This window comes from Melanerpes formicivorus, unplaced genomic scaffold (assembly GCF_026170545.1).
Source record: "Melanerpes formicivorus ecotype bairdi unplaced genomic scaffold, bMelFor1.0.p_v2 SCAF_98, whole genome shotgun sequence".
NCBI classification, from domain to species: Eukaryota; Metazoa; Chordata; class Aves; order Piciformes; family Picidae; genus Melanerpes; species Melanerpes formicivorus.
Genome location: NW_027142450.1, coordinates 1 through 21514, shown reverse-complemented (window position 1 = coordinate 21514; position 21514 = coordinate 1). Strand labels below are relative to the sequence as shown.

The 21514-nt window shown below is 41.3% G+C and overlaps 2 protein-coding genes across 3 annotated transcripts; one reads left to right on the top strand and one right to left on the bottom strand.

The window, feature by feature from the left end:
- Positions 1-233: 233 nt before the first annotated feature.
- LOC137455409 (putative lysosomal acid lipase/cholesteryl ester hydrolase) lies at positions 234-14719 on the bottom strand. The gene is made up of 9 exons (XM_068166178.1): positions 14236-14719; positions 12391-12511; positions 7361-7559; positions 6920-7029; positions 6149-6285; positions 4688-4834; positions 3507-3578; positions 2390-2461; positions 234-2145 (listed from the first exon to the last, which is right to left on the bottom strand). Exons 1-9 carry the CDS (start codon positions 14335-14337, stop codon positions 1912-1914), a joined length of 1194 nt encoding a protein of 397 aa, XP_068022279.1. The 5' UTR covers positions 14338-14719; the 3' UTR covers positions 234-1911.
- LOC137455408 (interferon-induced protein with tetratricopeptide repeats 5-like) lies at positions 14493-19823 on the top strand. 2 transcript variants are annotated; one of them, XM_068166176.1, is made up of 3 exons: positions 14493-14639; positions 15818-16089; positions 17410-19823. In XM_068166176.1, the coding sequence occupies exons 2-3, from the start codon at positions 16085-16087 to the stop codon at positions 18833-18835; spliced, it is 1431 nt and encodes a 476-aa protein (XP_068022277.1). In that variant the 5' UTR covers positions 14493-14639; positions 15818-16084; the 3' UTR covers positions 18836-19823. The 2 variants fall into 2 exon arrangements, with proteins under 2 accessions (XP_068022277.1, XP_068022278.1); XM_068166177.1 differs by lacking the exon at positions 14493-14639 and having other exon boundaries at positions 15750-16089.
- Positions 19824-21514: the final 1691 nt, after the last annotated feature.

The following is a 21514-nucleotide window of genomic DNA, read 5'->3' as shown; positions in this document are numbered from 1 at the left end:
TTTACAATTGCTACCTTACTTAAAAGTCTCACAGCAGACCCCAAAACAACACGAGTGGCCCTTTAGGCTTAGGATAAGCCTCTTTCAGAACAAAAGTAAACTGAAGCTTACCAGGCTTTTTTATTGCACTTGTTCTATGCATAAGTATTTATGAAAACCAAGCTCAGCTTACAGGATTCTGCCCCAGAGAGTCGCATGCATTCATTAAACAAGTGAAACGCAACACAAGGCTCTGAACTCCAAGCAGGTCTCGTGTTTATTGAAAGATCTCAAGCTTAGTAATCGTGATGCACATAGCTCTTGCTGTATCACATACCTTCACAACTGCTATGTTGACCACTTAAGATTCCTACACTTACTTCCTTTCAGCACAGCAAGGTGAAGTTAAGTATGGCTGTTATAAAAGAAAACAGAAGTCCTGCTAGGAATTGCACCTGAAGTACCACGAACCACTTTTTCCTTAACAAAGCCTGAGGATTCTCTGAGTCTCAATTAAAAAAATAATATAAATTCAAACCAACAAACCCTAATTTACAGCTTCTGTATCTTTTTGCATTTCTTTTTTTTTTAAACAAAAAAGTTTTCCTCAATTAAAAATGCACTATTTGCTATGCCATGTAGAAAAGATTTTTTAATTCTGTTTGGATTAGAGACAAAAATCTGTGTTGAATCCAACCATGGCACAGAAATGATCACCTGAAGAGAGGCAACTGACCCGAGAGGTTGCTCATACATCTACATTTGGTATGGAACTTTTGTGCAAAGCAGAGGAGCACAGTCCTCTGCACAGTCAATGGAAAGAGCAAGGCACCTATACTACAGAATTGCAGCTCCAAAGTCAGCTCCCTAAAGAAGATGTGAATCATCTGCCCCACTAAATGAGGGCTTAGCCCCATTCTGAAGTGAAATGGAGACAACTGAAAACTGTCTTTAATACTGTCAGGCTTCACAAGGGTGTTGTGTGGTTCTTGAACACCATGGTGGCAAGCACCACATGACTAGCTAAGAAGTAAATAAATCTTCAAAGCAGCAGATGATTAAGAGAAGTCCATGCAAATTAAGTGGCTCAAGCTTTAGAATCAGTGCTTTGGCTCTTCCCTCACCCGCTTGTTTTCTAGTGGTCAGTGCAAAGAAAACAAAACATGAGTATATTACATCATTCTTCTTGAAAGCCATAATCTATTGACAAACCTAACTGAAAGTGGTTATTTCTTTTAACTGCTTCTCTTGTTCCAGGAATCTTCACAGGCAAGCAATAATCTTTATTCATAGATGGCTTGTGAAACACAAAAGGCTTCAGGGACACCATTAAATCATGAAAAATGTAGCAATACATCAGTCCCAAAATAGAAGACTGCATCTTGACAGTGGTGATGATCTCTGGCTTCATGATAGTTCTTTTGGCCAACGTTGAAAAATGAAGTAATATGACATAGCTAGCTTGTAAGCAATGGCTAAAATAACACCACTGAAAAAAAGTCACTAAGTGCTTTTGAAAGTACCAACACCGAATGGATCACTGCAGTACAAGAAGTACTTCCACAAGGTACTCAGAAATGACAAATGATGGCAGTGTTCCATGCACACTGAAATACTTAATCATCAAGCACACGAGGTGCTGAATGGACTATCTCGTCTTTCAGACACGTCACTAAATTTACAGACGCATGAACAAAATCACACTGCTATTTTGTAAAATACTGTGTGCAAAATCAGAGGGACACATGGAGGATTTCTGCAGGAGAGAGAAGTAATACTGAGAAAAACAAACCAACAATGAATCCAACTCAGTAGTCGCTGCCGGCATTTTAAAAATGCATCGTAAAAACCCAGTGTGGCATTGTTGCCAGAAAAGCAAGTCCCAGAGAGGTGGATTCCTGGTGAACTAACACTCTGAAACACCATGCAGGTTTAGAGATACTTCCTAATCATGTTAATTATTTCATTATACATGCGGTAAGGTGCGTCAAGGCCCCAGATGAAATCCAGATGTTCCCATTCTGGAATGTTTTTGTGGTAAACCAAGTTTGTGATCTGAGTGAGCAGCATAGCAACATCCTTGGGGTCTGCCAGCCAGTCTTGTCCACCGGTCCACACCGCAGTTGGTACAGTCATTTTCTTTATTTTGTAGAATGGGGGAGTAGACTGCGGAGGAGAAAAGTGAAAACAAAAGCATTAGGAGGAGTCTCCAACATGATACTACACTGCAGTGGAGCAGACTAGCAAATGTAAGAATGTGTCAGATTTTCATTGTCTCTTCCTTTCTTGGGCAGCTACAGATGGGAGCTGAAGTCCTGACTCAAAAGAAAGTGTTAACCCAGAGAAGTGCACAAGGAATTTTTTTTTTGTCACACTCAAGAATTGTAACATAATCAGAAGAGATGTCTACCTGGTTGTAGTGAGCCATATTTGCAGCCTTGCTTCCCCAGTCATAAGCTTTGAGTTCCCCAGTCTTCACAGCCTAGAAATAAATATTCACACATTCACTGAGAAGTGATTTCTGTTTTAGTAATCAAGTAGTACAGGTCATCCGGAGAACAGGCAAAGGCAACAGACACAAGAAACAGCAAAATACCAAATATTAGCAAGGACAAGTGTCACTGCTTCACCCAGCATCACAGGAAAGGGAAACATTAACATTCAGTATCATTGGACTTTGTCCCTTGAGATTTCACACTCTTTCATAGCAACAGTAGGAAAGATTAAGGAAAACAGCTCAGCATACCAAAACTCAGGATATGTCAACTCCATGCTTACTTCTGAAATATTTACCTTGCTGTCTAAATGGCTAGGAGCACAGCATGGAACTTTCTTAGTAAGTCTGTTCTGCATGATTTACTACCTATTATTTTTCAGAAACAGAAGTCTGTATCACAGGGATTTGGGGAAAAAAAAAAGTCTTCACAAATTTCTTCCTGAGCCAACGCTTGGACAGCTATGTGCAGAAGAACACCTTGCTTCTGAATAGAGCACCAAGTCCAGTTGTATCACAACTGGACTATCACAAGTAGCACTGATGATCACTGCTTATATGGTAAATGTCTTCTCGTATTTGCCAGCCTGCTGAGCAAACTTCAGGCACAATATCATCACAGGGATAAATGCACTGAAGTGAAATTCAAAACTAAGCCAGACAGAATGGAACAGAAAAGGAAGTCTGCTGCTCTTCACTGGCTAAAAACATTAACTTGTAACCAAAACAATTTACTGAAAGGGAAGCAAATACTTGTTACAACATCCCTCTAAATTATTCCATTGCATTGTTTGTTGGCCTGAAATACTTAGAGTTAGCCTGCCTTCAAAGACACAGAGGAAAAGGGTGAGCCCCTTTAAGTCAGTACCATCACAGCAGCTGAAATGAAGAGTTGTCATTCTAACAAGTGGCAGTTTCAGAATTTTGCTTGGGCTATGCTACATACATATTGTGGCATTTTATGCCATTTAAGTATCAGAGACATCACTATTCCACAGACAGAGTCATGAACATTTCAGATTCTGGAACCTACCTGGCTCCAGTGGATCATGTTTTGTACAGATGTCCCTGCTGGGCAGTGTGTTGAATATACATCCACTCGGCTCTGTAACAAGATAATGAGTAAGGTTTACTCCTCACAGCACAAACATTATTGCTTCCTCAACAACTAACAAAAAAATTTTCATTCCTTTTACAACTGTTATAAACAAAAGTTAACTGAAGCCACACATACAGCTCAAGTAAAAGATTGAAAAGCTTTAAGGATTACTTAAAACTAACTGCTGGACTTTAAAGAGGAACTTTAAACCTGATAATAATAGCCTTTAAGCATTTTTAATATATTCAGAATATGTTTCAAAATGTGCTAGCATTCTAAGAGCTGAGAGGGCCTTAACTAATACTTAGATGGATCTCCAGTGAAATATGTTACTCCACAACTAGACAAATCAATTGTCAGTCCAAAGTGATTCAGAACTTCATACATTTTCAGTTTAAAAGTACAAAATACCCAGGGGAAACTTATACTCCTATCAGGCAAAAAAAAAAAATATTATGCACCATTAAAACCATGAACTCTGTGTGCTGGGCAAGGAAACATCAAAAAACCCTGCACTTTCAGCTTAATATAAAAAAAATAAATACATTTTTACACAGAGAATGGTGGAAAAAAAAATACTACTAATTCTGCCTTCACTCACATGAGGGTAAACTGATACCAGATTCTGCCAGTTTCAGGGCATTAGAAACACTTTAAGAAACATAATGGGAAAAGGTAGTCCACACCAGCTGCCGTTAACTAGCTTTTAAATAATCAAATAAGTCCTATGAACAAGTCCTTTGGAACTAGAGCCACAAATGAAACCATCATCAGGGTCAAAAATTAGTCTCAGGTAAAACAATTGCACACGTCCATGAAGAGACCAGGAAACGGTTCTCTTGCAAATGGTTGAAAACTACATCTTTATTCCTCACTTCCTCATCTAAAATAATGTATTTTAGCTTTCCAGTAACATTTTAAAAGGTTAATTCTATCCATCCAAGCTGGGCAACTACATCTATACCAAGGAGAGAGATCCATGCAAACTCAGTATCAGGAAGGCAGAATTATTTTTTTTAATAGACACAGGTAAAGAGCAATCAGTACAGTGATACACAGACAATACTGTGTTTGTGTTCATAGTAACTCAGCTATTAGAAGCTACCCAAACATACCATATTCAAGTTTCTCTCATTAAAACCACACAAAAGAAAGAACACATTGCCACAAAGGTCATCAAGTATTCTGTGGGTGCAAACATGGGTAGCAAGCCACTTCAGCAAAAAATTCTGAGGGAGGAATTGCTTCTTTCCAAACATATCCTAAAAAATAAACACATAGGACAAACTTATAATTACATAGAATCACCTGGGTTTAGATTTATACTGCAATACTCGAGGCAATTATTTCCATTTGCACTGGTGACAGGCATGTCATATGAAAATGATTTATATCACCTTATCAATCTTGTTTGCAGTCCAATGGCAGGGTCACCGGTAGTGCTTCTGCTACAAATTTTACAGTCCATTACCCCCACAAAAATATGTGGGAACTGGGACTATTAAAGAATTCCAAACCTAACCTCAAACTCTAAACAGTTTTAAGGAGTACTATGTGGTTTCTTGTCATGAGAACTGATTAAGGTCAACATATTTTAAGCTACATCTGCTAATGTTAAATGGCTTCGTACTTGCAACTGCTGCTCAAATCATGTGAGCAAAACAAGTTGCCTAAGCTGTTGCAGCCACTTCCTCTTGATATGTAGTTTTAAAACATCTGAGGATTTGAAAGTGGCCCACTGACCACTTCCTTAAAAGTGACACAGCTTTTCAAAGGTAACAGCTGACCAGTGAGCTTGTGGCTGTCATGTACTTTTGCACTCCAGTTTTTCTGCAAGTCACCATGAGAATCAAGTTCCTCAGCCCAACTCAAACACTTGCACAGGGCACTGAACAGCTACTTCCTCATTAGACAAAGCTCTTTACGCAAGGAACAAGAGACCCCACTTGTCAGTATTACTTTTACGTATCTGCCTCTGGAGCAGGGAAATAAGGCAAACAGACACACATTAAATGTGTATGAGTTATGTTAGAGAAGGGTTTATCTCACAGAACAAACAGCTCTGTGTGGGGATCTCCACAAGTGGCCAAAAGAAAAGTGATGGTTAAAAATGACACATAGCAGGGTGTTCACAATGTCTGGCTTCAGGCACTTACTGCAGCCTGCATCTGACTACATTCCCTTTGATGTTAATGGGGAAAGGTAAAGTCCAGAGGGTGATTCACAACATCTAAATAAAGCTGCTACTCTTAATCACCCTCTGAAGAGTCCTCTTCTGGTACTAAATGGTTGATTGTGAAACAAATCTGTTGAAAGTTGATGAGAATTCGAAAGTACTCTATATAAAGCTATCCACAAGTCTTCTAAAGCAGACTCATTAGTCATATGATTTCTCACAATGTAAATTCCAGAAACAGGAAGATGGAAAAACATAATTTTATTTAATTAGTTAAATTGTAAAAATTACTTTCAACTGACACAAACTGACTCATTAGACAGCAGTGAAGTCAGAGAAGCCACTGATAACTTCCATAGACAACTTATGCATCTTAAAACATTTACACTCAAATACGCACCTTGAGTAGCATGTCAGGAAACACTCCCAATTTTACCAGAGGACTAGTGGCAAACTTGACTGTAGCTACTGGTGCCAAGGCAAAGAACATTTTGATCTTCTTAGCCAGCTGTGGCAAAGTTGAAAAAGCAATGAAAGCTGTAAGTAATATGAGAATCATTAACAAACCTCAGTGACAGAAGTTAGATGAGAATTTTACCTGGCAGTGATTCTAAAACAATTAAGGTATTCTGAGTATGCACAAGTATTTTTTAGATTAGTAGTCTGGTTGTTTTCTCCATGATCAGTTTAGGTATTTTAAATTAATCTAGTTACTGGGGAGGACAAATTAAATGAGGCAAATCAGCAGGATTTGTTTTCTTCTGAAAAAAACAAATTTGTGCAAACCAACCCAACGCTCTTCCAGCTCCTTCTATCTGCAGGTCTAAAAGCACCTCAGTCAGACCTTACATACAGCAAAATATTCTGGAAATGGGGTCTTTACATGTCTGACAATTCTCATTTTGTCATGCACAGTTCAGTTTGTTTCAATAGAAAGTGTACTGGTGTATCTGTGACTTCAATTTACCTTTTCAACAGCTTCCCACTTGAAATAAACACAGAGAGGTTATGTGCAGTCTTTTTTTTTTAACTGATGAATATTCCATGAAGCAGGTAAAACCCAGAAGCAGTAAATTTTAAAAGCTCTGGGTTTTCATCATTAAATAACATATATGAACTTGGTATAATTTCAAACACAATTACATTGTAACAAACACATCTCTTCACATACCCATTGTGGTGCCCTGTGAATGGCCAACATAAAATACTTGGTTTTGGCCAGTCTTCTTCAAAATGAAGTCCACTGAGGCTGGAATGTCATATTTAGCCATTTCATCAAAGCTACAAAGCAAAGATGGAAAGTCAGTTCTGTAAGTAAAGTTATCAGTATGGAAGTGGTGCATAGAGCTTTACTGCACTGCAGACCAATTGTTTGGATGTAAATTTTCCTTTTGATGAAGAATCACTTTGGTGATTTGAGTCTTCACATCATGCACAGGTTGAAGCAATTGATCCCGTATGAAGGCTGCCTCAGGATACTATACTGACCACAAAAATCCCCTTTACTGCCTCCACATATATGACAGTACAAATAACCAGAAAAAAACCCACAACCTTATGTATTCACAGCACGTGTGCAGTTTCTCTAGTTCCTCTATCAAGATGGGAATACCTGAAAACCCAGAATTCTTCTTGCTTCACTGTGTAGTGTATATGTTTCCTGGACCAGGTGTTCCCTCTGCTGTTTCCCAGCCATACATCATAGCCAGCATCTGCCAGCATAAAGCCAAGGCTGTTGTAATCCAAGTTTGTGATCCAGTTGCTGGCATCTGCAAGCAAACCATGCTGGAGAAACACAGCAGGCCTTGGACCTGAAAAATAAAGGCTTTACTGTAGCTTCCTGTTTATCTGGAATTGAGTGCCTAAGAATAATTCAAGTGAGTTATTGAAAAGCCTATTTAGAATTGCACTTTGAATATTTAATCTATTTGACTCAATCTACTAAGAAGAGCATGTGCCATGAAATCATATGCTTTCACAAAAAGCTACTTTCAGAGAAGAAATTTTTCCTAATATCTAATCCAAACCTCCCCTGGTGCAACTTGAGGCCATTTCCTCTTGTCCTGTAACTCATTACATGGAAGAGAAGCTTGCAAGCTCTTCCACCAGCTCCCACAGTATCCTCAGGCGGATGCCATCTGGCACCATAGACTTGTGTGCATATAGGTGGAATAGCAGGTTGCTAACTGTTTCCTCTTGGATTGAGGGAGTTTTATTCTCCTCCTTGTCTTTGTCTCTCAGCTCTGGGGGCTGAGTACCTTGAGGATAACTTAACTACTAAGGACTGAGGCAAAGAAAGCATTAAGTACCTCATCCTTTTGTTCATCCTTTGTGACACTGTATTCCCCCCTGCACCTAATAAAGGATGGAGATTCTTTTTGGCCCTCCTTTTGTTGCAGATTTGTAAAAACACTTTTTGTTATCTTTTACAGGAATGGCAGATTAAGTTGTAGCTGTATTTCCACCTTTCTAATTTCCTCCCTGCATAACCTAATGATAATCTTACAATCTTCTTACACTCTCTACTCAGCTAGGGCTGGCTTCTTCCCCACCTGCTCATCTTTTGGCACATGGGGACAGCCTGCTTCTGTGCCTTTCTTTAAGATTTTCTTCTTGAAGAATGTCCAGCTTTCCTGGACTCCTTTGTCACTGGTGGGGCTACATGAGAAAGAACTTTCACCCCATGACTTGAGTAGTTAAAAGAACAACCACAGTCAAGACCCAGGTGAAATTTAGGAAGCCTTTCTCCCAACTTCCTCATCCTGAAAAGGGAAATGACACTTATGTGGAATATACAGTAAAAAAAATGAAGGTTCTTGCTTCTACACAAAGAAAATAAACTAACATGCAAACCTTTAGGAGAAACATGACCTTCAGAAAATCCAAAGGCCTGTCTCTAGACCTTGGATTAGCGCAGGTGTTTCCTTGTGCATTTTTTTTTTTGCCTGCTTTAACAACTGACAACAGGATTAACTTCAGCTTAATGCAACAGATTGCTGAGGAACTTACCTCCTACTGTGACACATCATTCTACTGCAATACTAACTCAAAAAATATTTTCCCCATTGATAATTCAGACTTGGATCTTTCAGTAGCAACAGCCCAATCACAACTGTTTCAGTCACCTACAACTCCCATTCCATACCATGTCCATAAATGTTTGCTCTGAGCTCTAAACTACAAATTAGCAATATTGCTCCCTTCTGGCAACCTTTATACCCATGACAAGGAAGCTTCTCTGTGCCTTCTTTTCCCTGTTTGTTAAAAAAAAATCGCACTGTAGTGTACTGTCCCTGCAATCAGAGCAAATCTCCAGCAGTGCCAAACTGGTACTGGCAGCAGTGCAGTTCACTGTAACTGTTTACCCCATTGCAATAATACTTCATTGTCACTGCTTCATGAACAGTGTGTGGGATTTTCAAGCTAAATATCAAATTTGCTTCCAGTAATGTTCATGTTTAGCTTTGATACCATCGTTCCTTTTACTACACTCAGATCAACCAGCTTCTGATTTTCTGAAGAAGAGGCTCCCCTCAAGCTGCTACTTGCATGTTTCATAACATATCAAGGAGGAAACTGTTTAACTGCTTCAATGCTTTAATTCTGTTCTCCCATCAGCCTCCAATTTATGCCAGTTCCCTTTTCACTTTAGGAAGCAGTCACCAGATCTGCATGTGAATTGCACAAGTGTATGACAACCCCCAGAGGGAAAATAAGCAAGGTAGGTCCTTAAAGTAGACTTTCTGCTAGGGAACATTTTGTTCTCTTGACTGCACCCCCAAGAAGCTGAAGACAGATTTATTTCCATGCTCTTCTTTCCCATGCTATGCAGTTGTTTTAGATTATTAGTTAATACTAAAACCAAAAGTCATTGATGTTTTGCTTTTAGGTTCTCTGGATATTCTTCTGTTTTTGGGGTTTTTTTTAAAGCTATAGAACTGTAGGGTTAGTTCCAAAACATCATGTGATATGTAATTCCAAGGGATCCTACTCACATTATGCAGGTATTGCAAAATAAGTATTATAGCATATGTACACTAAGTCAGCAGTATCATTGGTATCTTTCTGAGAAAAGATACCAAGTCTATAAAAACTGAAGATCAACATGAACTTTGAAATCTTCATTCTTCCAGAGATCATACTTCCCCAAATGTGCTTAGTAATCCTTGTTTTTAAAATTAAAGCACTTTGCAAAACATGAACTTGGGGTCGAGGGTGTGGCAAGGGGAATGTGGAGAATTCCCACAGGTCAGGAAACTTCTGTTTGCTTATGTCATCAATGATGGATTTGACAAAAATCAACAGGTACAAAGGCAGCCTTTTTCCTCCTGAGGAAACCTGTGGACTTCTCTGGAATTAAGCACAATGACACCTGCCAGGTTTGACTGGCCTCAGCCATGTACTGATCTTTACACACTCACCTTGCAAGAGACTGAACAGTACAAACATCCTAACTCATACAAAACCAACAGATAAGCACAGGAGGACTGCTGCTTGGCCTTTGGCAGAGGAGAAGGTTTTTCCACAGGTATTTTTCACACCCCAGGCTATTGAACAATCATGGATTTCTTTTGTGAGCTTCACGTTTTTTCCTCACATCCTTGGTTTTGTCAACCCAAAGGGTACTAAGGCAGTCAGAATATGTATAGTTTCTATGCAGACAGGCTGTTGTTTTATGGATGCAATTTTCTGTAGCATCTTTCATATAGGGTGGTGACAAGACTGATACCAACTGCAGCCACTGCTGCTTAAATACCCTGGTAATTCCTTATGCAGTCTGCAAGTACAGCAAACCAAAGGATATGTGTCTCTCTTCTTCCACATCCTTTCATCTCATTTTTAAAGCATTCCATCATTCTGTCCCCACAAAAACCTTTGCCCATATCATTTTCTTAATTTTCAGCTTACATTCACCCTATCCTTCACAGACCCATAGAATTGTTTTGATTGGAAGAGGCCCCTAAGACCGAGTCCAACTTTCAACCTGACACCACCACGGCCATTAAACCATGTCCCCAGGTGCCATGTCTATATGTTTTTTGAACACCTCCAGGTATAGTGACTCTACCACCTACCTGGGCACCCTGTTCCAATGCCTGACCACTCTTTCTGTAAAGAATTTTTTCCTAATAGCCTATCTAAACCTCCCCCAGCACAATTTCAGTCCATTTCCACTCCTATCACCTGATACTAGGGAGAAGAGACCAACCTCCACCTCACTACAACCTCCTCTTGGTTGTTGTAGAATTTTGTTGTGGGTGATTTTTTTTTGTTGTTGCTGTTAAGAAAAGAAACAAAGAGCTATCAATTATAACACTAATTTCTTTCCGCTTTCCAAATGTGGTTTTTGTCTAGTCTCTAGTTCACAGCCTTGTCTGCAGCGGCTCAACCTCCAGGAAAAAGTCATCCCCAAAAGTGTACACAGGTAACAGAGAGCACAAACACTGTTAAACAAGTGAAAGAGCCATTCTCCACAGGTCTATTATTTAACCCACCAGTATGACTTGCCAAAAAACCCTGGAAAGAAGGCACTGCTGACTTTTCATGATTTTCTACAGTACTGTTGCTGACATATCTTTAGGTAATTTTGAAAGCCGTGTTGTTGAATTTGTTTTAGCATCTACACACAAGAGAAACATAGCTTTAAAGAAGGAATGATGAAGAGAAGAAACAAGGGGCAGAAAGAGGGAGGATCTCCAATCACCTGCAATAATTAGTCTCCCTCTTCCTCACCTCCTCAGCTGTATATACTCTCCATCCCTTCCATGGTGTAATACCAGCTTTGACAGTAACTCTTACAGCTTGTAAAAGTGCTCTGGTGGCACATGCAAATGCTCCTCCCAGTCCCCCGTCAAATTAAATCCATAAAGCAATACTGTCTGTATCGACTGTCGTCAACTACCTGTTACACACATTTACAAATACATTGCAAATGGAAGTATTGCACTAGATACACTCTGAAGGGATTTTATTCTTTTACCCATTTAAGCAGCTGTGTAAAACACAGCACCCTTAGCAGTATGCAGGATTTGCCTGGTTGTACCTTACTGCAAAGGGAGCTTCAGAGAGGTTAACACTAAGTAACAAGTTCTCATGGTATACAGAAATCAGGCAACAATTATTTTGTGAACACTCCAGTGGGAGCCCTAGGAGTTTAGTTTTATTTCACCAAAAGGGGCATGCAACCTGCACCACTTGTAAAAATGGTCAGGCATTTTTAACAAACTTACTTGTTACAAAAAAAGCATTTTTAAAAATGGATCTTGGAATAACTAAAAACATTATAATCAATCTCTTTTCAAGGCACTTTATCATTTACAAAAAAAAAAATCCCACATAACCCTTACTTTCAACTTCCTAGAAAATCTAGGCTTCTCAGCCCCACCCCCACCCAAAAAAGAAGTAAAATACAACAAAAATATACCAGGAAAACATAGCTTTCTGTGTCTTCCTCCCATCCTTTACTCAAATCACTCTACATGTATGTGCCTGATCTAATTTGGCTGTGACATCCACCAATAAAACATTTTAACTGCATGGCTCATACAGTCTTTGATCCTTTTCTGGATTATCACATGAGCAAATGGTTTTAGAACAAAAGAGTCTGTCCATGACTTTCTATTTTTCCAAGCAGACACATACCTTTGCTCTTCTCCGGACCTTTTCTTCCATAAGGAATTCTGTTAATGGACAGGATGTATCCATCTTCTGTTGTCACTTCATACTCCTCACTAGGGTATCCCCTGAAGGTAATAATTTGACTCTGAAGAAAGAAGAGAAACCACCTTGGAGTCAGACTGCCAGCCGCCTCAGTTCATTAACATGAGCAAAGCACTCCAGGCTCCCTCCAAAATTAAAGGACATGGTAGGAATGTGCCATACCACACATCCATAAAATGTAGACATTCTTTTTTATGAGACTTATTGCAGTGCAGTCAGGATCCAGTCAGAGCACAAACCTTATGCTAGGGGTTTGGAAGGATTCCCTAGCATGTCTCTGTCCACTGCCCAATTAGGTACTCATACACTGCTTACAGTAAGAAAGAAGACTCAAGTGCTGAAACAGGGAGTATGGTAACAGGGTAAACCACCCAACGTGTGGATTCAGCAGCCAAAAATTGAAACTATCAGCTCTCAAGGAAAGCAGTATCTTCAGTAACAAACAAGTCAGGACAGCAAAATGCCACTGGCACCACAGCAGCATATGGAATAAGAGGAGGAAGAGTTCATCTCTCCTGAAGGGAAAGCCTTCCTTATGAAGATTTCAGATTTATATCTGAATTCAAATTCTTTGTTTTACAGAGGACACAATCACATTTAAGCTGTGTGCTGAAATAAGCCACAAACACAGCATCTTTAAAACACACTCTTCACCTGTGAGCCGCCAACAGCACCACCTCAGCTCACAGCTTCAGGTGCCATTTCTTGTTTGCCTTTCTCCTCAAGCCCTGTGTCCATTGTAGAACTTTTATGTCCCTTTGCAAACAAGCCAAATGAGAAAATAATAATAAAAATATCCACACTTGTTTAACACAATGATTTCATATATGTGTTCATTAATAAGCTTATCTCCCATCTCTTAGGTCTGAAGCTTTATGTTATTTTCATTTGATGCAATTCCATTAGGACAAAGAACTTGCAATTTAATTTGTTTCCTGACAGCAAGCATGCCTTGAAAAAATGTAAGAAATGCAAGACATGATCAGAGTTCTGTTCTTAGGCTGCTGGGCAAGAAGGAGCATTTAATTAAACATGTTTTTTTCTTTTAAATAGATCTTAAATAATCACATTAATCCACAGTGACATCAACATTCCAGCATGATTTTAAGTCTAAATTCCATTCAAATGCCTTAGACTAAATGACTACTTTCAGTCCTCAAAATTATATTAAGATGATAATGTTGACTCAAGAACTTCTTTTCTCACAGACCTTAAGTATTTCTAGATTGAAGTATCTTCTCACACGTGAAAAACTTGCAGTTTGGATGGGGTTGAGCAAATAGTAACTCATACCAGTTACTAACAGGAAATATTTCCTGGAGTTGGCTGTTGTGGCAAGAGAGTGAACTTAAGAGCGCAAATGCCAAATGGGAAGCAAAGCAGTTGTGGGGCAGAACACGGGAGCATCGGGCTAGCAGCACAAGCGTGCCTCATAAACATGCACTTTTCTAGCACTTCAGGAGGATCCTGACTTGCAAAAAACCACAGGTCAGGGCCTGAAAATACGTGAAAGATCACCCACGGGCAACATAGTACCAAGAAGGGCCTGCGAGAAGAAGAGACAGAGGACGTACAGGCAGGTGTAAATAAGCAGTAGCATGCTGACGGCTGACAGTGGCTGAAGCATGCCCGTGGAACCGTAAAGGTGCCGCACGCTGCCTAGACACCCCTCTGCTCCTCTCTTCGCCCCCTTACACCCCGCAGCCACAGTCGGTGACAAGTCTCGGACACCTTCCCCTCACTGCCGCGCCCCACCGCGCCACTCACGATGTTCATGTTCGTTTCGGGGTCCACATGTCTTCTCCCGCTGGTGAATGCGCCCGACCCTGCGATGGTCTGTAGCAGGAAAGCGACCACCAGGCCCCGCATCCTGGCCTTACGGGAAGCAAGCAGGAGGCCCCGGCTCGCCACGGCGAAGCAGAACTCGGCTCTGGGGCGGGACAGGCGGGCCCCGTCGAAGCTTACGTACCGCCCCCCGAGCGCGGTGACCGGCACGGGACCGCGTGACAGAGGCGGGGGCCACCCTGGCTGACAGGGCGAGGGCGGGGGCAGCCGCGGGCTAGTTACAGCGGCGGGGACCCAGCCGCGGGCTGCAGGAGTTGTAGGAGCCCCGAGCGGGTGAACGAGCGCGGCTGGCCTCGCCGCACGGCCCTGACAAGCAGGGCACCTGGGTATGCCCCGCACCCCTTCGTGCCACTCCCTCGCAGTGGAACCACCCGGCGGCACAATAACCCACCCTCTGCGAAAAGCTACTGCCGCACCAGGACGGACCTGCGCCGCTGCCCGCCGGTCCGCTGCTCCCAGTGCGGATGAGCGCGGCGGGAGGAGGGCGCTAGGCCAATGGAGCCGCTCAGGTCATGCGGCGCGGCCTATCGGCGGCGGCAATAACCGCCAGGCCCACCCCACCGGGCTCCGCAGGCCAGGAGCTTGCCCCGGGGTCGAGCCCACCGAGCCTCGCGCAACCCGCGGCCCACTGCTGCCGCTGTGCCACTGGCCTCCGTCGCTCGGCGACGAGCCGAGGGTGCGCGGCCTTGGACTGCCTGAGCCGGTGTGATTCAGCGTTAGTCAATAATGCCGCTACCCACTCCACCACCCCCAACTCCCCCCCCTACCCTGCAGACTCCACTTTCAGAGCTCCTTCAGCCCTCCTCTCCTGCATCTGCGCCTCATCCGATGTCTCCAGACCCTTCCTAAGTGCCGCCCCTGCGAGGGTGTGCTTATTTTCTGCCCTGATCCCACTCCAGAGCCGCAGCAGTCTCCAGGGGGAATGGGTCAGCAGCAAGGAGGGGATGAAGCCTTGTCCACCGCGCTGCCTTCCCGTAGCTGGAGCATCCTTGGGGGAAGCCTTGCCAATGCACTAAACACCTGCACGTCGGGAAGACCTCGGCCTTTGTATAGCGCTATAAAGCGTTGTCAGCAATCACTATTATTCTTACACAAATAGATCATTTATTGATTGCCTTTGAGCATAGTATAAATCTATGTAATACAAACGGAATTAAATTACATGCAAGCACACAGTTTTAGCACAGTTGTATCTTCATGCTCTGAGGCAATTAATTGGCACTGCATTGCATATTTGTAATTTCTCAGAAAAGCGTGCCTGTGGTCAGGGAATGTGAGACCAGGTTTACAGAAACTTGAATGAAATTCAATCCTATAATGTAAATACTCATGTTACTAGGTCCAGGTCCATAGTAATACTTGCAGACTAATACAGAAACCTGATATACATAATGGTAGAAGAGGTGTGTCAAGAACAAAGAGTATTTCTCATTGTTTAGAAAGCATTAAGATTTGAATTGAAAAAAAATATGTTCTCATAGTATCTCCCTTTCCTGATACACAGGTACATCACTTGATACAAGTGGCACTATGGCACCCTTTGTATTCTTGGATCCCATTTCTTACAGTTGTATGCTTTTAAAGACTCCTCAGTTTCTATTCCCCTGTGAGTAGCTGTTCGAGATTCAGACACAAGTTTCACTTTCTGTTTTCCTGTTAATTGCCCACGGACGAATTGATAGCAGGAACACATAAAAGGGGTGTCCTAACAGGAACACCACTAGTTTGGTTTTGAAACTACATGAAGGCAAGTGAATAGAGAAGGAAAACCATGAGGTGAGTATGCAAACCACCCTCTGAAAGTTGCTTTTTTTGCTATGCCATGGGGAAAAAAAGTGCTTATAATTTATATAAATGTAATCAGTGAGGGACTTGGGGTTGAAACAGCAGAAAATATTACAGAATATTTACTGGAAGAATCAAAAGATAATAAGGTTGGTACTGAATATTGTAATGTTACTGCTTCTCTGGCAGGGGTCAGTCCCTGTGAACGGAACTGACAGAAAAACTATATGCATGAAGTTCAGGGATGTAATCCAGGCTGCTACTGTAGCTGGTGTCCAGCCAAATGGGTGACTGACAGTGATGCATTTGAGAATTTACTTTCCCATTTTGACAACCACAAGGACCAGCAAGCAGGACAATGCAGGTTCTGGGGTGCATTTTCTGGAGACCATCACATGTGCACAGAGGCACATTCATACGTGCACACACAACTAGAGTTGTAAACAAGTAAATTGCATTTACTGGTTTCATGTTGAACTAAGCTAAATTGTGTTTCATTTGCATCACAAGTCTGTGACATTCATGAAAATTCATTTCCCAAAAAATGCCTTTTCATTAATTACTCTCCAGTGTTGTTTGTAACCATGACACTTTTATGGTTCCCAGTTGAGGCAATAAGAAGCAATGCACACTTTAATTTAATGGTACTGCTTAAATGCTTCAAGCTATTCCTGCAGTTTGCTGATTTGGGAGCCAGTGTCTGTTCTGTGGTATTTGCAGCCAAAGGTTTCTAACAAGATAGCAAAACAAACTTACTCTCCATTCCTTTTCAACTCAGATGAACTGTAATTGCCTCACATGCAGCCTTCTAATTGGGAACTGTTATTAATACCAATCAAAAATGCTAGTTAGGCAGAGGAGATTATTTGAGAAATGCAAAGAAGTCTGTAAAACAACTTATGCATGAATGACATTTATAAATACCAGTTTGATCTGAGAAAGTTTTCTATTGGATTACCTGTTTTGAGTAGGCTTCAGCAATTGTTACCAGCATAGGAAATGTTCCTCAGACCCAGCCAGCTTTACCATAGAGACTACATTCTCCTCTTTGACATCCAGAACACTATCTCTGTGTAAGAGGTACTCTTACACACTGGCAAGGAGAATTATTCAAATAACCTTTCAGCTCTTTAGACCTGTCTTCCTATAGCTTGGGCTTGTTTAAGTATTGTTTACTAGTGGCACCTGCTAAAGTATTGTCTGGTTTTGAGATATATCATGCCTAGTTTAAAAACAAGAGAAGCAAAAATCAAATGGAGTGTAAGTAAGTTTATGTTTTTTTTGGTTTTTTTTTTAATTCTTTTTTTTTAGTACTGTTTCAAAGAATTCCTTGGAGAGTGCCCTGCAGCAGCTAGAATGTCATTTTACATGGTCTTTGATGAAGGAAGATGTGGATCTCAATGACCTAGAGGAGAAAATAGGCTATGAGATTGAGTTTTTTATAAAATCCAAGATCAGAAGTTATAATCTACTATCCTATGTATGCCACCTAAAGAATTCAAATGAGGAAGCCCTGAGAACTCTCCAAAAAGCTGAAGAAGAAGTTAAAAAATATCATCCAGATGAAATTGCCAGGAGAAGTCTTGTAACCTGGGCGAACTATGCCTGGATCTATTACCACATGGAGAGATATGAAGAAGCTCAAACGTACGTAAGCAAAGTGGAAAACAGCTGCAAAAATCTTTCAAGTACTCCTCATTGGAAAGCTCAGCTTCCTGAGATCTGTGCTGAGGAAGGATGGGCACTAATAAAATTTGGGGAAAAACAGTATGAGAGAGCAAATACTTGCTTTAAAAATGCTCTGCAGAATGAACCAAACAATCCAGAATTTAATGCTGGCTATGCAATAACGATGTATCGTTCGAATTATCATTTTAAGAGTCAAGGACCGTCCCTTAAGCTCCTGAAGCGTGCAGTAGAACTGGATCCAGAGAATACTTCTGTTGTGGCATTACTTGCAATACAACTTCAGGACTTAAGTCAAACTGATGAAGGGGAGAGATACATTGAAGAAGCAATGAAGAAAACTCCTGATCATCCTCATGTCCTGCGATATGCTGCCAAATTTTACAGAAGGAAAGGAGAATTGGACAAGGCAGTGAAGATTTTGAAAAAGGCCTTAACAGTGACACCAAATTCTGCCACTTTGCTTCACCAGCTAGGACTCTGCTACAGATTAGAGTTGATTCAACTGAAAGCGGCTAAAAGATACCCACCTCAAGAGCAAGTGGATAGACTCATCGAACTTTGCATTTTTCATTTTAAAAGTGCAATAGACAAAAAGACAACATTTTTTCATTCATATATGGACCTGGCAAACATGTATGCAGAAGGAAAAAGGTATAAAGAAGCAGAAGACACTTTTCAGAGAGCATTTCAGTTAAATAATCTATCCAATAATAATAAACAACAGTTGTACTACTGTTATGGCAATTTTAAGCACTTTAATGTGAAAAAAGAATCTGAAGCCATTGAGCATTACATAGATGGGATGAAAATTGAAGGAGATCCTTTTTACTTCAATAAGTGCAAAAATGCTCTTGAGAAATTGTTGGAGAAGAGAATTCAGAGAGGTTCAAGAGACCCAGCAGATTTTGGCAGACTAGGACTTGTTCATAATCTAAGTGGTGAGAAACAGCAAGCAATCCAGCGCTATGAAGAAGCACTTGAATTGCATCCTGACAATGAAGACTATTTGAGCACCTTACGTGAGCTACAACTTTCCATCTCAAACTAAAGCTACCCAAATCCTTCATACTTAAAAAATCCCAACACCAAAATCCAGGACACCAAAACAGACACTCAAAACCTTTTAATTTTGCATGTGGTGATTGTTCATCTGTCCATTCACCAACAGAAAATCTGAATAATAGTTCAAGATCTTAACCTTCAGTGCTAGCACTGGTATAAAGGTTGTGTTTAAGTGGTTATCTGTAGAACACTTCTAAGTTGTGAATATAGAGAAAAGCTTTCTTTCACTGTGAGGGTGACAAAACACTCTAATGGGCTGCCCAGAGAAGTTGTGGAGTCTCCTCAGGAAACATTGAAAACCCACCTGGACGTGTTCCTGTGGGACCTACTTTAGATGATCCTGTGCTGAGAGGGGTGTTGGACTGCATGATCTTTCCAACCCCTAATGTTCTGTGATTCTGGGAAATCAGATCATACCTTCTACTGAGAAAAATCTGAGGGAATCACATTGTAGTATTTCATCTATCCACTTGAAAGGCATGATTATACACAAATGGAATTCCTGATGCTTTTTCAGATTTTCATTTAAGTAATGCTAAAAAAAAGGTTTTGTGGAGGACTTCTTGTTTACTACCTTTTATGTTGTTTAAGTTTGAAAAATAACCACTGTTTGGCTCTCTCACTAGAAAGCTTACAAAATAAATGTTGTGAACTAATAAAGGGCATTACACCCATCAACTGTTGGTTCTGGTATTTCTCTGCTCACCAGTCCTTGTGCTAGTGGATGAAAGAAAGGGAAATGGCCATTTGAAAAAGTAGTAGGGATAAAGTTTTGGCAGGATACCAGTGGCCCCATTTATTTTCCCAAACGCTCAGCAAAGCTGGCTTCAGAGGTGTTGCACCAAAGGACTGAGCTGTGCCCCAAATGATATCCAACTAGTTCACCTCAAACCACACTCAGGAGCCACTGAGGATGGAAAGCAGACTTTGAGATGCCAAACATATGGCTATCTGTGCCCATGTCTGTGAAACAAGCCAAGGATAGAAAACACACACAATGTACTGAACTGGACATGGGGGGCAGAGCACAGGTAGAGCAGAGAGTTGCATGAGCACGAGTTGCATGAGAACAGGGCAGGAGAACACGAGGGGCATGTGGGAAAAGGGGTGGGTACCCTCAGTCTATGTGAATGGAAGAAATGGCTCAAAGGACAGAGAAAAGGGGTGAGGAGATTAATTATTCTTCAGATACTCAAAGTTAGTTACAATAGGCTGGCCTAATTCCATGCTATTGTACCTTGGTATAATAGACTATATGCTGCTCAGGGAAAACTAATGCTGTGCTTCCAAACTACTTCTGAGCCCTAGCCAGTAGCATAGAATGAGGCAAACTGGTGACAGAGCCAATCACAAAGGATGTGCACTTTTGTTTACAGACATCCTGGAGCATCCCTGCCCTGCATCATCAGTTCCATATACAGACAGGGTGGCAGGCCTAAAGGGATATTAACTATGATGCCAAATCATTAAGCATCATGAAACCTCTCCTCCTTCAGCTCTCCTCATACAAGCAGAAGTGATCACAAACTTAACAGTATATATAATACAATCACATTTTCCTAAGAAAGGGATGAGGTTAAACAAGTCCTTGTTTTCCAGCCATCTGCCATCTTCCCTCTTGCAAAGAGAAAGCAGAGGAAAGAACGGGAAGGGAGGAGAATAGGGAGAACCATAAGTACAACTGACATCGCTCCTGGAAGCTGGTAGGAGCAACAGCAGGGTCAGGAACTAGTGATTACCTCTGCTGTTGTGTTCAGCTATGTGTGTAAAGGCAATCTCACCGCCTTTATCAGCCTTGAGTCTTCCATCATCAGAATTGTTGCCATCCAAACCCTCCTGAGGGCATGAGTGCAGTAGGAAAGAATTCGAGGAAGAGGCAGTGCAGGTTCCCAAAGCTGTCGTGGCACATCCATGGTCCCATCCACACTCTGCCACCAGGCCCTCTCCTGCCTCTCTGCTGGAAAATTAACCTTGCAGAAATAAGAAGCAATAAATGTATTTTGAGAAAAATGTGAGCCCAAAATTTTATGAAGATTGAATCTTCTCCATAGGGAAAAAAGAAAAAAGAAAAAAAAAAAAAGGCAGGTGATGCAAGAAACCCATAGATTGTGTCTTGCCTCCTTCGGGGTCTGGAGGACTGTTCTGGATGGCAGCACTGCCCGGCGCTGCTCCGTGCTAGCACTGCCTTCTAGTTCTTACGTAGTTGCCTTGTAAGGAAGAACGTTATTTCCCACAGGGTGGTGCTGCTGCACTGCCTGGCTTGGAGACACATGGAACGCCTGAGCTTCAGCTTCGGAAGGTGGACAAACAGAAAGTATATTTTGCAGTGCCCAGTTGGCAAGACCAGAAATATGCAGTAAGCCAAACACCTCTCAGTTCACACCCAAATATGAAGACATTAGTGGAGCCTATGCTAGCAGTGCAGCAAAAAAAGGAGTGAAGATAACCCTGCAATAAGTATTAATTGATAAATCCAAAGGACCTTCTAAATGGTATAATAAACTACTGGAATACACCAGAATAGTTACTTAGAAGAAGGTATTATTTATTGAGGCAATCCTGGCTAAAAAGTCCATTGTTCTGACCCTGAAGCACTGTTACAGCAAAACCTAATGAGCATTCCCTTCTCACACACATTTGTTACATTTTAGAAAGCAAACAAGGA